The sequence below is a fragment of the Diplotaxodon limnothrissa genome, linkage group LG13 (genome assembly GCF_057381915.1).
Source record: "Diplotaxodon limnothrissa isolate DT_005_m linkage group LG13, D_limnothrissa_male_GT1.1, whole genome shotgun sequence".
In the NCBI taxonomy this organism is placed as follows: domain Eukaryota; kingdom Metazoa; phylum Chordata; class Actinopteri; order Cichliformes; family Cichlidae; genus Diplotaxodon; species Diplotaxodon limnothrissa.
The window spans coordinates 19,456,793-19,473,360 of NC_140608.1; the positions used below are offsets into that span (position 1 = coordinate 19,456,793).

General features: G+C 41.1%; 1 protein-coding gene across 1 annotated transcript; it reads right to left on the minus strand.

The window, feature by feature from the left end:
- Positions 1–544: 544 nt before the first annotated feature.
- Positions 545–5,404, minus strand: btbd3b (BTB (POZ) domain containing 3b). Its single transcript, XM_085369446.1, has 4 exons — positions 5,094–5,404; positions 4,088–4,178; positions 2,250–2,368; positions 545–1,577 (listed from the first exon to the last, which is right to left on the minus strand). Exons 1-4 carry the CDS (start codon positions 5,402–5,404, stop codon positions 545–547), a joined length of 1,554 nt encoding a protein of 517 aa, XP_085225572.1.
- Positions 5,405–16,568: the final 11,164 nt, after the last annotated feature.

Below are 16,568 nucleotides of genomic sequence, written 5' to 3' on the forward strand. Positions count from 1 at the left end.
TGGTTTTGAATGTCACACAGCCACTTTCACTTCCTTTGTGATGCCGATGATGTCGTGACATGAAATGTTCATCATACAATGTAGAATGTGAAGTATTGCTGCTCTATATGTGCCTTCTATGCAAGCATAGAAATAATAAACATACTGTGGCGTATTCATTATATATGATTTCTTTGTGGGCAGCACTGGCCACAGTTGTGGAATTATATATACATTTCAGAATGTACAATATATTACTATCTACAGGCACATTTAGTGCAAGATGTCTGCTTTTTTGTTGTTTTTTGGGAGGTTAAGACCAGTTCATTGGTGTATTTGTGTAAATCCACATCTTGAAACATATACAATATATGGTCCTACTCAAGTGGACCACTTGCTAAATTCCAAAACACATAAGACCCTTTCACAGGTCTGAGATCTGATTTTTTTTTTCCTGCACAATAGTGACAAAAATAAATAACAGAAGGTGACACTATGCACAAAGTGATACATTTCCATTTTCAAAAGTGCACTGAGAATCAGCCAGAAGGTTAACCAGGTCTCGTCAAGCATAGAAGATAAGTTCTGGGATCTGCCCTCCTTGCACCCCAGTGCCGTTAGTGCTGTCTGACGAGCACTGGAATTGAAATGTTACTTTCCCGCACTGTACTTCTGTCATTCCTTCCTGTCCAAAGTAGCTCAACTCATTCCCGTCGAGGACCACGCTGGCGGTGTAGAAGGTATCTGGCTCAATCTGGACCGGATACTCAAACCACACCGGGAAAGTGTTGCTGGAACCGTCAGAGAAGTATTTGCTGAGGTTTTGTCCAAGCAGTACTCCTTGACGTTTCAGCTCAATCTTGGCGCTGTACTCTGCTGAGCCACAGCTAGATCCATACAGTCCAAACCCAGCAATGAAAACTCTTTTATCCACTGCAAACTGTATACTGTCACAGCGGCCCCGATAGCGCCACTGATTGCTTCGGTAGGCACAGGACTGGAATCTGTGGCAACGCTGGGGGGTGAGGCCCTTCCTAGGCTGACTGACAAACTGCATCTCTGGCTTCTTGGCAGCTGTATACCATAGGAAGATGTCATTGGTCTCATTAAGCGTCAGCACGCCCGACTGGGCTGCTCCATTGGCGAAATCATCCAGAGCCATCGTAGGGATACGTATCAGGTACATGGCCTTGCCCAAAACCTTACGCTTGTTGTCAGTCGATGAGGTGAGCTCTTGTCTCTGACACTCGGCCTCTGCCCAGCTAAGTGCAGCCTCAAATACCACTATCTCTTTAGCGTTGAGTGTTTCCCGCTGTAGGATACTCTCCAGGGTTTGGGCATCAATGTCGCAGAAGCCCTCTGAACGTAACGCCAGCTCGGCCTGGGCATCAATCACTTCCCAGCAGCGCTGCGTCAGCTCTGGCTCCTCGAACAGGCAGCTCTGAGAGAGCAACACGCAGGCGTTCTTGGCACTCAGGCTGGTCTCCAGGAAGTTGACACAGGCACGTGCCAGGTGAGGGACAATGTACTTCTTGGCAGCATAAAGAGTGGCCAACACTGTGTCAGCACTCAGGTCAATTTCATCACAGTAAATGTACCTGTTGACATAAAATAGGAATTTCTCAGCAAACACCGGAGAAATGACAAGAAAACGGCACGGTGTAAATGTGTTTTCTATGATCGTTAATTTAGATGACATGATTCAAACAATAATGCATTTGAGGTTTATTTTTCGTTTCTTATGACTGAAAGTGATTGACATTGAAGTGCTGTAAGCAAAACTTTCCTGTATCTGTTCAAAAATATTTAAGAGAGGAACGAAACGAGATTCTTGCCAGATAAAAAAAAATCGCAGCGCAAACTTATCAAACTGGCCAACATAATAGTATTCCTCCTACGTCTGTGTCTACCACCTATCACAGTTTGCCTGCAAGGACAGAGAAACAAAACTCAGAAATAAAAGTGATGAAAGGAAGGCAACGAGGAGGTAGAAAAAATATCCTGGGATTCAACAGGAAAATTTGAAAGTATAATGAAATGAACAAGTACAACAGACAGATATAGATTCTGTCCCTGAGATATATAAAGAACACTTCATCTCATTTGTCTGTCAAGGCTTACTTAACAGTTTTATCTGAGATTTGCCAGAGAAATAGATACAGATCAGTCTTATCAAATTATTCTTTTTTTTAACCCATGCACCCCTTGTTCAACTAAAGCACTACGAGGTCAACGGGCCCAGTCGAAGGAAGAATTTAGAGAATCCTTACTTCAGCATTGCCAGAAATGCTGCCGGTTCCACATCTGGTATGTGGATTTCATCCTTGTTCTCAGCAAGTTCACCGTAAAACATGGCATGAAACACCGAGCTGCCCACAGCCAACACATACTGTTGAAAGAAGCAAAGAAAACAGAGTGACGGATGGGAAAAACCAAAATGAAAACAGTTTATCTGTGACGTCAGTGTAATTCATGTGACATGTACTAACATCTGGAAAATGGAGGAAGATTATTTGAAGTGGGGAATCTCAGTGCATTCACGTAACAACACAAATCCCTTTGTGCGTTGGCAAAATCGCACCTGTTGATTTTCTCAGCGCTGCTTAGACAATTACTGTGTCCCCTCAGGGCACGGATGCAATTTTCTAATGAAGAAGACTTGTATTTGCTTGTGACGCTACTGAACCGAGTGCAGCAGAAGTTCAATTTCTGAAACTAATGAGTCATCTAAATGTATGATGAAATCACATGCAACTCAATATGACTGTGTGACTAATAGTTTATTAGACAATGCTATGAATTCTGTTATTAAACCTGAGTTTAAGGTCTCTGTGTTCATGCCTGTGTTGTGCATACGTGTGTGTGTGCGCGGCACAAGTGTGTGTAGGTGGATATGTGGGTGGTATAAAGAACACAGAATTTCTCCAAAGTGAACTGCATGCGCACTAGTCGAAAATAAACCTTGCAAATCTAAGGGTTTTTGGAAACAATGCCGTTGTTTTTGTGGCTGTTGTCATACTCTGAAATTCATGCTTATTTTCATTAAGCAAGGTCAGCTGAAAGACAGATGCTCTTTGATGTGCGTTTAGAGACAAGAATCCATACGCTGCATATTGGAATAATATTATTCTCACCTTGCGGCTCTTTATTTTTTTAAAGATATCGACATAAATGACTGTTTCTACTTCCACCCTCCATCCCACTATGATAGAGCTGTTAACAAAAAGCAGATCATGAGGCATATTCAATCTCCTGCCTACTGGACACGATAAAGATTGTTGCACTGAGTGTCATATCTCGTTGCCATAATGCCTCAGCATAAAGCACAGTCGAGTCAGTGTCCTTCCATAACTGCGCTCTAAAGTGTACAAAGTGCATTGCAGCTACCATTCATGGATTACACATTTTGGTCCCATGTAAAGAACATTAAAAATGACCCGTGCAGAGCCATTCGGAGCCTGTTGATGTGGAAATTTGTGCGCTTACAAATTCATGCGACTGTTCTAATCACAATCAAACAGCAGAAATGACTTTTAAATGATTTATGCGCTAATCATAAAAAAATAATGAGGTCAGATGGTGGACTAAACAGTCCAACAGCTGTATTTACACTAGAAATTGCATTGTCGCGTCAAACCTAAAGGATACTCGGTTAAAGACAAAAGTTTGTGCAGGGTGCGAGGCGCACACATGGACGTGCCTCACTCTGCGTCTGATCATTGTTACGGTGTGCTGTTGGGGGTGTTTGATTAAAAGTTGAGTAATTGCAGAGCATTTTCATGAAAAGCTGAGCTAAAGCGGAGACAAAGACGCTCCATCCTGCGCGAAACGACCGCTGAAGAGGATAGCCCTTCCTCCTTCGCTCACTCTGTGCCTCCATCCTTCAGCCTCATTTACATAAATAATTGAGGACTGTCTCGAAAAGACACATGGTGCGGAAGTGATGGTGGAGCACAAAAGGAATCAGTTTCATTATAGCTGGCAAAGAGGAAAGATGTTTTTTTTCAAGCTTCTATGATATGAGCAACAATGGGCCAGCCTGCGTGGCTGCTTGTTTGTTCATTTTCCAGCCTTTTAGTGCAACTTCACTTGATGCTAAAATTCTTACTCTGTGTCCCGGAAGTCGCTGGGTCCTTCCAGGCTGACCCACAACAAAGTGAACATCTGCCATCAGCTCATTGTTGAACATCACAGAATTTCTACAAAGGGAAAGAAAAAAAAAAGGAGGGAGCGGGAGGAGGGTACAAACAGAAAATTAGGTGATTTTAAGGCACATTAAGGATTTTCTTTCTGTTTAATTTAACCTTTTACCAAATAGGGATTGTAGCTTTTAGCAGAAATTAAACCAAATATCATACATCACATTTACTCTGATCTTTCCTGTTATTCTAAACACTCTAAACACAAGTTTTATGAGTGTGCAAAGTGTGCCAGGTGCTTAAATTAAAATTTAAGTCTCGCACAGAGCAATGAAAGCTCATCATTTTTATCCTTATGTTCTTTTATTCATTCTTTCCACATAAAGACAGAGGGAGAAGATGATGAAGTCAGTGGAAAATCCCCACCGTGAAAGAATGGGACCAACAATAAAGCTGCGTTCATATATTATTGAGCAGTGGAACATGTCACAGGGGTGGGTAAACAGCCCCATGATGTTCTGGAGAGACAACAAAGCCGGGTCAGAAAACACACATTTTGTGCTGGACTGCTGGGATCCTTTACTGATAGGCCAAGGCAAATATTTTGCTTTTAGTACAGATCGGCCCTCCGCCTGTTGTGCATTAAAAAAACGCACTCGCTGTGACTGTCCGCCCTCTGTTGTGTCAGAGCGGCAAAGTCTGCAGGAGGCAAAGAGGGTGTAAACAGAGTTCCCCTGTCAGATGGAGGGCAGGGCAGAGATATCACCCACCCCTGCTCAAACCTACATGCACTCACAAACACAGGCACCACCCGTCACGCCTACTACTTTAGTAGAAGTGTTTTGTTGTACATTTTTAATCGTAAGACGGGTGCAATTCAGTAAACCAATTAGACTTTATGGGACATTCTCAAATTTAATCGTCCAATTCATCTTTTTGATCTAAATGTTAATAAAACTTGCAGATTTTCCTTACCTCTCTCTTATAGTGGAGTAGAGTCCCTGCCAGTTACAGTTCTGAATTGTGTTGTTGTTGTTGAGGTTCTGCTGCTGGTACTGTTGCACTGTGGTGGTGGATGCCGGCTTTTTGGTGGGGAAAATATCCGCTGCCATCTTCTTCTTTTTCTTGCTCCTAAGTGTGATTATCTCATAACAGACTGGGGGCAGCTTGGAGCTGCCACTCGCATTCCCTTTCTTGGAGCTTTTACTTGACTTGCTTTTCACTGACTCAGGAAGCATTAAGAAGAAAGTCAGACATTTCATGTTCCTTCCCTTGGCATCGACCATGAGTGTGTTCAACTGCCGAGCAGTGAGTGTGCATGCAGAGAAAACATTCACCGGGAGCAGGCAGGTGCGATGGGGGAGCGAGGACAGCGGAGACTTGAGCTGCACTCAGCAGCGCAGCAGTCAAAGATCCTGTGCGAGGTTTGTATGACCTTTAGGGAACTAATAGAATAACTCCCTTCTCTCCTCTAAAGAGGCAGGTTCACACTGGTGATTGAAAGGCACTTTTCCTGTGTGAAGTTTGATCTGCTGACGGAGAGGCTCTTGTGGGTCCCATCCCTGTTAGTCCAGAGTGATGAGATCAGCTCTCTAAATCACTTCTTTTTCTCTCCTCTGCTCGCCTCTCTCACTCACTGCTTCGCTGAGGGTTGGCCTGACAGCTCCAGATTTAGTATAGCTGCAGTGGTCCTCAACAACGCTGTTTAATCAGTTCCTTTCATTTCGCGCTCTTACTCCTTCTGTGCTTTCCCTCCCCTCTCTGCTCTCTTTTCATGTGTTGATCTACTCGTTTTTCTCCAACACGGCCTCTTTCCCCTTCCTCTCCTCCATGGAGCAAGAGTCCTCTGCAGGATGCTGTAGCCGTGGATGCCGTGTTGCTCCGCTCTGCTCAGCCTCTCATTCTGCTGACTACAGAGGTTGAATGAGAGAGTGCAGAGAGAGAGGAGGAGGAAGAGGAGGCGGAGGAGACCCCCCCACTACCACCACCACTCCCCACCCTCTCTCAGCACAGTACATGGCTCTCTCCGGAGCTCAGCCAATGGCAACACACAGCATTCATGATTGGCTAATGCAGCCTATAGCAGCACATACTTGAATATGCAATAGTGAATGTCAATTAAACTCAATTAAAGTGACAGCCATGCCCCATAAGAATGATATATTTATCTCCGGCTTTACTGTCTGTGGTTCCTTTACATGAAGCAGCAGCATTGAGTCCAGTAAATGGAGACTATGTTATAATGCAAAAGAACAATGTAAAGTTACAGGGGCTTTTTAAGGGCAGGATTTGTCTAATTCTTGAGTGGTCTGACAATCACTCGTTATTTAAATGAGGTTTCCGTACATTTACACAAACAGTTGAATTTGAACTTCATTTTTCACCTGGGCTGCTTTGATGAGACTTCTTACCTCTGCAAAACCTTAGTAGACTTCAATCAGTAAAAGATTTACAGCATGCCCATTCATGCCAAAAACCTAGTTATACTCAGGATATTTTTGTTTGTAGAATTTGATCTTGTAACATGTTACAATGTGTAAATATCCCCAAAGCATTTAATATTTCAGTTTTAATTAATAGCTTTTTTTTCTTTGCTTTTTAGTAAGAACAAAGATCTTTTCTTAGAGCCTTTTTTGTTTTGAAGTACTCAAAAGGCAAATATGTGCTTGCACTTAGGCTTCCTTGTTAGGTCATCTCTTCAGGAGAGTACATGAATCTCTGAACTCTCTACACAGTGTACAACATGATGCATATTTTCCCCTCTGCTCTTTTACGCTAGTTAGACCTGAGCACAGTGGGGATTCTGTTTAAACTGAAGGGAGGATTTAGCCGCTTGGCGGCGGTGGTGGTTTAAAATATTTCGCTGACATTCAGTATTATACAAAAGTCTTAAGCCAACCATCATTTCTTCATGTTTTGCTTCCAAGGAGCCAGACTTTCTTATATTTAAGTGGTTTTGAGCAGTAGTTCTCCAGGCTTTCCGAATGTCTTTCTTATGATTTTCTTTGGATGTTGGTTGGTTGTTCACTTTTTTTCAGTCCACTCCTGGTACTTGACCATTTTCAAAGAAATCTTTCTTTTGTTTGTTTAACCACTTAATACTGACCTATGAATCATTCAAGCATAAAAAAAGCACCTAACTCAAATGATGAACTAGTGCTGTGTCTAAGCAGAACAGACAACTTAGAAAGGATCCTATTCTAAATTGCACCTTTAGGGACTTATTTCCAGCAGCCTGTCACAAAAACACATAACTTCTTCTCATTTCTTTGGTTGAATCCATGAAAAATGCCAAAGACAACACAGTTTAAAAGAAATAAAAGATTGTTTTTGCAACAAAAAAGAGAACTATTAGCAGAAAACTTGGCATATCTTGGCACAGTGTGAAATGTGTTCTTAGAAAATCTGACAAAACTGGACTAGTGGAGAACAAAAGAAGAAATGGTAGTCCTAAAAACAACATCTATAGAGCCTGAAAATCATGTCCTTCCAGTAAAGACCTGACACAGGACATGAGACATCCAATGGAGCATCATCAGAAATTATTTCATTGAAAGGGTAGCTGTCAAGAAGCCATCTTCAAAGAATAGTAAACAGTAGATGAATTAAAATGCATGACTCATATTTTTCCCTGCTTTTTTTGGTTTTGTTTAGTTAATCCTGAGCACAGTAGGGATTCTGTTTAAACGTCTGGGACGATTCAGTAGTTTGCCGGTGGTTTAAATGGCCTTGCAGACATATATTGTGTAGCGATCCGGCGTTTAATTTCCTTTATTTCATAGCATGTTGCTGTTGCCACTCCTGCTACTGTGTACACGTACATTTATAACAGTACTATTTTAGGCAGCGCTATCACAGCTATTAAATGCTGTTCATTGGTGTAAAATAACATATTATATTTGTAAGAGTGAGAATAAAACTGACAAAAAGAACAAGATAAGGTGAATAGATTTAATAGAGAAAGTCTTCCCTGAACCACTGTCACTGTATTGATTTTTCCATAAACCTTAATTAACTGTCTTAGTGTTTGTTGCGCTGAGGAGCATTAGCCCACTAAGTCCCCTCTACAGTGCACCCTGTAGAACACAGAAAATTTGCTATGGTAACATGGAGCCAGCATTACAGGGCAACATACTCTCAAATTGCAGGCCACTAGAGATGTTACCCTGGTAACCACTTCCACAAGCAACAGCAGGACAGAAATGTAACATGCAGACCAACAATAGGGACAGTAAATGAAAAGGTCTAATGTATCTGTGCATCTTTTGATTTAAATATTTCACAGCAATCCAGTGTCACCACTAAACGCTACATTAAAGCTGTGTAGTGTTTTTAGGAGGCAATATGGATAACCGGTGACAGAATACACATGTTAAAACTGACAGTTTTGTGATTTATCTGGCATCGTGGTGAAGCAGCCGTACAGTACACGATAAATAGAGTGTCACTATATATCACCTTAAATGGCTTCCTGCATTCTTTAATTACATTTTCCCTCCATTCATCAGCAGAAAATGTAATCTTGTTATTCACACATTCAGGCTGGGAGTGAGAGGAGGAAATAATGATGGTGTTTGTCACAGCGTCAACATCACCTTTTTGTCTCACACTTTCTAATCACACAGTCAGCCTTTTTCACAGAAAAGGAAAACATTAACGTAGAGCAGCAATCAGCATTGTGGACAAAAATTTATAGCAGTTCTTGAATCACCGACGATTAAATGTTGATGATTTTACTCAAGAATAGGCTGACACTACAAGTCATATTTTAATCTTTAATAATTAAAAATAATTACTGATAGAGCCAGTGCCAAACGTGTTATTCTTGCGTGTTTTTGAGGTAGTAGTATGAAAGCAGTGCACTTAAAGTATTAAATCGTCTTATTTTCTTCATGCAGGTATGCGGTTTAAACATTTCCCTCATATTTTCAAGGCCCCGCGTTGCTCCAACCTCGGGTTTATCAACTTCAAAAGGCGAAGTTAATAAGCAGCAGAAGTCCAGCTGTGCCTTTGTTGATTGCTTCTTGATGACCGTACTCAATGCAACACCTTTATCTTCAAAGTAGGTATACCAGGACACCTTCATCTTCTAAGAAGTAACCGGTGCAGCCGGTGTGCAATGCATACAAGCCAGAAAAGCTGGACAAAGTAGAAACGGATACGGCAGTTGTTAGGAAGATACCTAAGTATTTGAAAGTTGCTCTTTAGCTTATTTAAATTTCCAAAAAGTTTCCTATACAGAACAAATAAACGAGAAGTGATGTGCAGGGCTACATTTTCAGAATGTAGCCAGACAACTGCATGCACTTATGCAAGAGACCAGAGTTGTAAGTTTTCGGTGTTAAAATATTAGTGAACATGAGTGATATTAATGGAGTTTTGTGGGAGGATCTAAGTATAATTTCTTCAAAACTCACTGAGTACTAGGGTCATTAATTATGTTGCGGAAGTGGCTGCTTGCCATTTGTGAGCTGGAGCACAGAGATGCTGTTCCGAGTAGTGGCAAAACTCTTCTGCAGAGAGACATCTGCTGAGAGGCTTGGCTGAGCACAGTGGAGGAAAGAGGAGGCTGCGAAATGAACTGTGATGCACGCCTGGCACACGAATGCAGGGACAGGATCCAACAACTCGTCCAGTGCCTCCCCCCACATTCCCAGTAGCCTTCCCCCTTCTGCTGCCACTGTTAAAGCAGGCAAGGGCACCTGACAGGTGGAATTGGGGGGGGGGGGATGATGGCGTCTGCCCAGAGATGGGGCTTAAGGCTCCTGAAAAATAGAGCTGCTAGTCGGCGGCGTCCAGGAGTGAGCAGGCAGTCAAACACAACACAGTTTGTGTGCGTGTGTGCGTGCAAATTAAAACGCAACGTGATGCGTGTTTATGAAATTAAAACGTGTCATTTATCGATACCCTCTTTCTAATACTGCACTCTCCAGTTTTCCCTGCTTCTTCACATCGAGCATCAGAGGATTAATTTTGCCTGTCATTCCAGATTTAGTCTCTGTTGCATAATCAGCTTGTCAGAATTAGTTTTAACAATGGCACATAAAAGATTTCTTTAGAAAAACCAATCAACGTCGATTATCAAAGGGAATTTTTAACAACGTCCTGTCTAACAAATAGCCTAACACACCAGAGAAGACAACAAGACCATAGATGAGATGATAGCCTCTCCTTTGGCTCACAATCAATATGTCACAGGCAGAAGATGTATGGGGGTAATTTTACTCGCCTAGAAAGCACAGAAATACACAGAAACTGTTGGTGGGCTGGAGGAGCCAAAAGACTCTTGGATCACATGCACAGGAACAGCTGTTTTAGCATGGATACATTCCCCCACACATTTCCACTATCTGTCTTTTTCTATATGTATCTGCCTATCCTTATGCATCTGTCCCGGAGCTATGCGATTGTGTGTCTGTGCATGTCTATTCGTGTTTATGTGCACGCGCTGCTACTGCTGAGTGCGTGGACACAGTAATGACAGTGTAGAGAAGACCTTATAACCCTGGCCCACCACATGCTCACACGCTGACTCCCACACACTTTCCACCATTGCTCACTCATAACCCTCTCGCTGCTGTCACATAAAACCCAGTAGCCATAATTTTCATTGTGATTAAATGTTTTGCATGTGATGTGAGATGGTCTTCGCAGATGTATTACGTATTGTGCCCTTCGGGTAATTTGGCAGTGTAGCTCAATCTCGGCACTTTTTATTTGTTGTCTAGACCATTGACCTTGCAACTTATTGTCGGAAACTGTTACTGGCTTGTGTGTGTAAACCAGCTTATTGGCGCTGCATGTATTAAATTGGTAATTAAGCTGAAAGATCTTGACATTTGTGTTAGCAACTGGGAAACCTTGAAAGACCTTGATAGATGGTGTTTGGTGTGTGCGCGAGCTATGCTGCAGGATGGGTTTTATTACTATCTGATGTTGTATCCACCTGATTTCTCTACTGTTTTACTGTACTTGAAGTTTATTTGAATTAGCTGTTTTTCGTGACTCAGTTTTCACTCATAATAAAAGACATGTACATTTGTTTTTAAAGTTTCAGTTGTGGCCAGAAGTTAAGATAAACTAATCATGGGCATGAATGTCCTAGTAATTTCAATCTTTTAATTATTTCTTTGAACAGGGTGGAAAGATTGTACAGCATAGGTCTTTAATGACAATTTGATGAAGAAATGTGGTTCTCTTTTGGATTTTATCCAACCCACACAAAGTCAAAATATATATACATACAGGATCAAATATATCCATGCACCCCCACTAATATTTGGTCAAATAGGTAGGAAGTTGTGCATCGACTGGACCCTTTTGGTAGCCATAAACAAGCTCCTGGCACAATTCTGGTTGGATATTTTTCTACGCGTCTTTGCAGAATTAGACTGCTTTAGCTATTCCAAAACCAGTTTTGGTGTGTGTTTGGGATCAAACATCCAGTTGTGTCCAAGTTTCAACTATCTGGCTGTTGATCTGATGTGAAATTTAATTATTTGAAGGTAGTCCCCCTTCTTCATTATCCCATCCACTTTGTGCAGTGTACCCTACCACTTCCAGCTAAACAGCCCTAGTGCATGATGCTATATACGCATAATTGACAGCTGATATAGTGTTCTTCGGTTTGAAAGCCTGACTTTTATCAAACATACACTGTAAAAAAGGGCAGTGAAATTGACATAAAAACCATGTAAAACCCCTACAGAAATGTATAGTAAACCCCAAAACACAACTTTCCTGTTTCGATCACAGTGAATTATTGTAAACCTTTAAACAGAATGTTCCTGTTATATTTACAACATGAATGTGTGATTATAATCAAATTTATTGGTTAAAACTACAAATACTGTGAATAAAAACAGTGAAACACCGTAATACTCATAACCAAACAATCATGTTAATTTGACATGCAAATACTGTAAAAATCACAGTTTTAGTCAGTTTTTCTTAAAAACACATGACCTATAAGTCACTTTACAACTGCATGGATGTACTGGGCCTACTTTTAACATGATTCATGAAATGATGCAAAGTCATGGATAGGACTAATAAAAATGTTTTCACAGAAGATGTCATTGTGAACCTGAGAGGTTGCCTCTCCATTTATAGGCTATATAAAAATATACAATTAAAATTGTTTACATCATGTTTTTTTCTTAAATCATTCGGGCTATTTGCAGCCTATTGTAGGGTAACCAATAAGAAATTATTATTTAACGACTAAGTAATGCTTCTGTCATAATGCTTGTATTCTTTATGTTTCTTTTAATTGCAATGTGATACTTAGACTAGAATACTTTTTTGGGTTAGGTCAGCAATGTCTCATTATTACAGGCTAAACAAACTTACAGTGCCTCCCATAGGATCTCTATGGTGCCTCATCTCCACAGAGCTGTAAGCTACTTCAGGCCACTCACGTTGCACTGAGCGCGCCTAATTTTGAATGTGCATCTGAAGCTCGTCTCTGATTGGATAATGACGTGAGGGCGGGAGGAGAAGAGCGCCTAGTTCACGAACTTAGCTAACGAGCCAGCACTAGAGAAGAAAACGTCGAACTTTCAGCAACTACGTTGTTAGGACAAATTGCAAACATACGATTTCAAGTGTTTTTTGAGGATCTGTGTTTGTTCGTCAGAAAGTCTGCACGGTAAGTTCAATATCTTGGCGACGTTTTTTCGAGATAAAAGCACCAGTTGATATTTAGACCAATGCTCATAACCTAGCGCTAGCATGCTAGTTCAGCTGAAAAGCACAGGCAAACTTTTGAAATACTAAAAATGATCATCTGCGTCTTTTGTAAAAAGGTATTGGTCACATTAAGAGGCTATGTAGTACATTGCAGAGTGCATAAGAATGAGCCTTGTTGTATTTTTAAATGTGTTGGCGCCAATTGCAGCCAAACATTCACCACGTACTCTGCTTTCAAGGGGCATTTTTATCGTGTGCACAATGCACCTGCACTTCAAGCTACTCCTAAAGCTCTTGTTGCAGATTTAAAATGTGCGGTTTCATTATGTGCCCGCCATTTTCAAACAGTGAAAGAGCTAGTGTCTCACTTAAACGATCATATTGCAGAGGGCAGGTCTGTGTCATGTCCAGTAAGTGGTTGTAAGCATATGTTTACAAAAAAGTCATCATTTACTTCTCACATGTGTAGGAAGCATAAAGCTTGTTCTCCAGATGGTATTGATGACATGTACAAGGAATCTCGTCCTCAGCCCCCAAATGACAGTACAGAATATTCAGAAAACACACATGAAACCATGGCATCTGCTAGTTCAGCCAGGGATATGCCAGAGAAGGATAGTCATTCTTATCTCAGAAACATGTGTCTCTTTTACCTTAAACTGCAAGGACAGCTGCTAATTCCTGCCTCTACTATACAGAGTATTGCTGAGGAAATGCAGAATGTGCACGAATTGGGTCAAGCCTACACAATTAATAAGGTAAGTTGTTTACTAAAAAATGAAATGAACCTATCAGATGAAGCAGTCACTAAAATCTGTGACTGCATTAAAGAGTCAGATTTGTTCTCTGCTTGCCATCAGGGACAACTAGGAACAACACACACCAGAAATCAAACATTCAAAAAAATGTTTAAATACACAGAACCCAAGAAAGTGCCATTGGGAATGGATGAAAACATGACAGAAAAATGTGCTTACTACATACCAGTTGGAGAAACCCTGAAGAGCTTTTTAGAGTCACAGTTATGGAGGAATACACAGTCACAACAGTTTGGGGGTCCTGATGTAGAAATTTTTAAGGATTTATATGATGGCAAAATTTTCAAATGTCACCAGTTCTTTAATGAAAACCCTGAAAGCCTCAAACTGATTTTGTACCAAGATTCATTTGAGGTAGTGAATCCCCTGGGTTCTGCTAAAAAGACGCACAAACTTCTTGCAGTCTATCTGTCATTAGCAAATTTACCCATTCATTTGCGTTCAAATACAGATAACATGTTTTTAGTCTTGTTGTGTGTTGAGAATGACTTCAAGCGTTTTGGAATAGCCAAAGTTTTCTCAGAGTTGTTGGCAGATCTGAAATCTTTGGAGACAGATGGAATAGATGTAGATGGAGAAACTGTAAAAGGGGGTCTTTACTGTATTGCTGGGGACAACTTGGGTTCTCATTGCATAGGAGGATTTACAGAAAACTTCAGCTGCTCTCAATATTTTTGCAGGTACTGTGAAGTAACACGAAGTGAGTTTTATGCTGATCCGAATGCCTGTGGTCCTCCACGCACTCCAGAGACATATGACGCGGCTGTTGCTGATCTCCAGTCTGAAACTATCCAAGACGTCAGAGGAATAAAGGTAAACTCCATCTTCAATACCCTTCAGTCTTTTCACGTATCCCAGCCTGGTCTCCCACCTTGTCTAGGTCATGACCTCTTTGAAGGAGTTGTGTCATATGATCTAGCACTGTACCTGAAGAACATTATAAAAAATAAAAAATGGTTCACATACTCCCTTTTAAACAGACGCATTAAACAGTTTAAATATAAAGGATCCGAAGTACTTACAAAGCCATGTACTGTCAAACCTGACGGATCCAAATTATCAGGGCAAGCCGTTCAAAACTGGAACCTTTTGAGATTGCTGCCAGTTTTGATTGGTGACAAAGTACAAAACCATGAGGATGAAGTATGGCAGTTAGCTCTCCAGTTGAAAGACATTGTGGATCTTATTTGTGCTCAGAGCATTTCCTTGTCCCAGATAGCATTCGCTGACATTTTGATCCAAGAATATTTGGAGATGAGAGAGATGTTGTTTCCTGGAATTAAACTAAAACCCAAGCACCACTATTTGCGCCATTATTCAGCACTGTTGTTGAAATTTGGTCCATTGATGAGGTTATGGACACTTAGGTTTGAATGTAAACACAGTTACTTCAAAAGATGTGCCAGACACTTGAAAAGCTTCAAAAATATTTGTCAAACTTTGTCAACACGTCATCAGATGTATCAGGCTTATCTTTTAGCAGGGCAAGAATGCCGTGAACTGCTGCAAGTCAAGGAGAGCTGTGCGTTTTATCCCAATCTCTACAGTGACACTATTCAGCATGCGGTCAGGGAGTTAGCTTTTTCAGAAAGCAATACCACAGTTACCACAGACATTCAGTACAAGGGCACTGCATATAAAAAGGGACAGTTTCTTGTGTACAGAAATGACGAGTGTATGGAGTTTGGTGAACTTCTACTCATCTTGATTCAAAATGACACATCTGTGTATGTTCTAATGGATATCCACAAAGGCATCTTCCTCTCAGAATACCATCTGTATTCTGTGACAAAGGACAGTCTTGGGTTACAGTGTATCAACATTAATGACCTGCCTGATTTCTATCCTTTGGTATCATACATTCTTCAAGAATACAGAGTCATTCCACTAAAGCATAGTATTGTGGCAAAATAATGTCCAACTAATAGCTCACTTCTCACTGTAAATAGTTTAACATTAATATAAGTGTCACGTAATCCACACCCTGCTCCATCAAGTGTATGAACTGTATGTGATTTTCTATTTTGTTTGGATGTGGCATTTCTTCTTCAGTGCAAGTATGAGTGACTCAGAGCGAACCTTCCTAGATGTCGCCATCACGGAAGTCCTACCAGAACTTCAAGCTGTGAACAAAAACATCCTGGAGGAGCACTTGCAGTCCATTGGAGTTGAGACAAGTGATGATCTACGCTTCGTAACGGAGGCAGATTTGATGACAGCATTAAGACCTGTACAAGCAAGAAAGCTTCTTTCTGCTTGGAAACAGAAATGTAAGTAAAAACAACAAACAACTATTCAAACTCAAAAGCAGAGATGGTCATGAACAGACATACAGTGTGAATCATAATTGTATTTGTTTTGTAATTTAAAGACCAAACTCCAGAGAACAGCTCGCTATCATCTGTGGAAGCCTCATCAACCCAGTCACTGTCATTGCTCTCACTTTCACCCCAAAGTCTATCGTCGACCTCTTCCAGCAGCCCAGGATGTGACACACAATGGGATGACAACTTTGAAATTCCATGGAGTAAACTTCCTGCAGAAGTGATGCATTTTCTTGAGAGGGGGAAAAGGCCTCGCCCAAAACTGAGGAGGCAAATGGTCCGGATTGTTGTGACTGAGATGATGGAAAAATGCCCTCATGTAGGTAGAAAACATTCAATTGACGTTGCAAGAAAAATGGTGGCAAAATATCCCAATTCTCTGCAAGATTTAATAGAGGGTGAGATTGTTGGCGCAGGCTACCTTTCACTTGTCAAACAGTTGCAGAACAGAATTGAAAATGTAAGGCGCACTTCAACACCCAAAATAAGAAAAAGAAAACATCAGACTGACTCAGACCACACAGACGAGATCCCTTTAGAAGAAAGAGCAGCCATGCAGGATACATACGGGTGCATTAAATGGAATGTAGAATTTCTGCCTCTTGAAGAAACTCCAG

What these genes read in the sequence shown, in the direction of transcription:
- btbd3b (XM_085369446.1), bottom strand. Translation starts at nt 5,404, where the DNA reads ATGGTCGATGCCAAGGGAAGGAACATGAAATGTCTGACTTTCTTCTTA. An exon ending in TACTCCACTATAAGAGAGAG is followed by an intron (nt 4,179 to 5,093) that starts GTAAGGAAAATC and finishes TTCCCTTTGTAG; the next exon opens with AAATTCTGTGATGTTCAACA. An exon ending in GCATTTCTGGCAATGCTGAA is followed by an intron (nt 1,578 to 2,249) that starts GTAAGGATTCTC and finishes TTATGTCAACAG; the next exon opens with GTACATTTACTGTGATGAAA.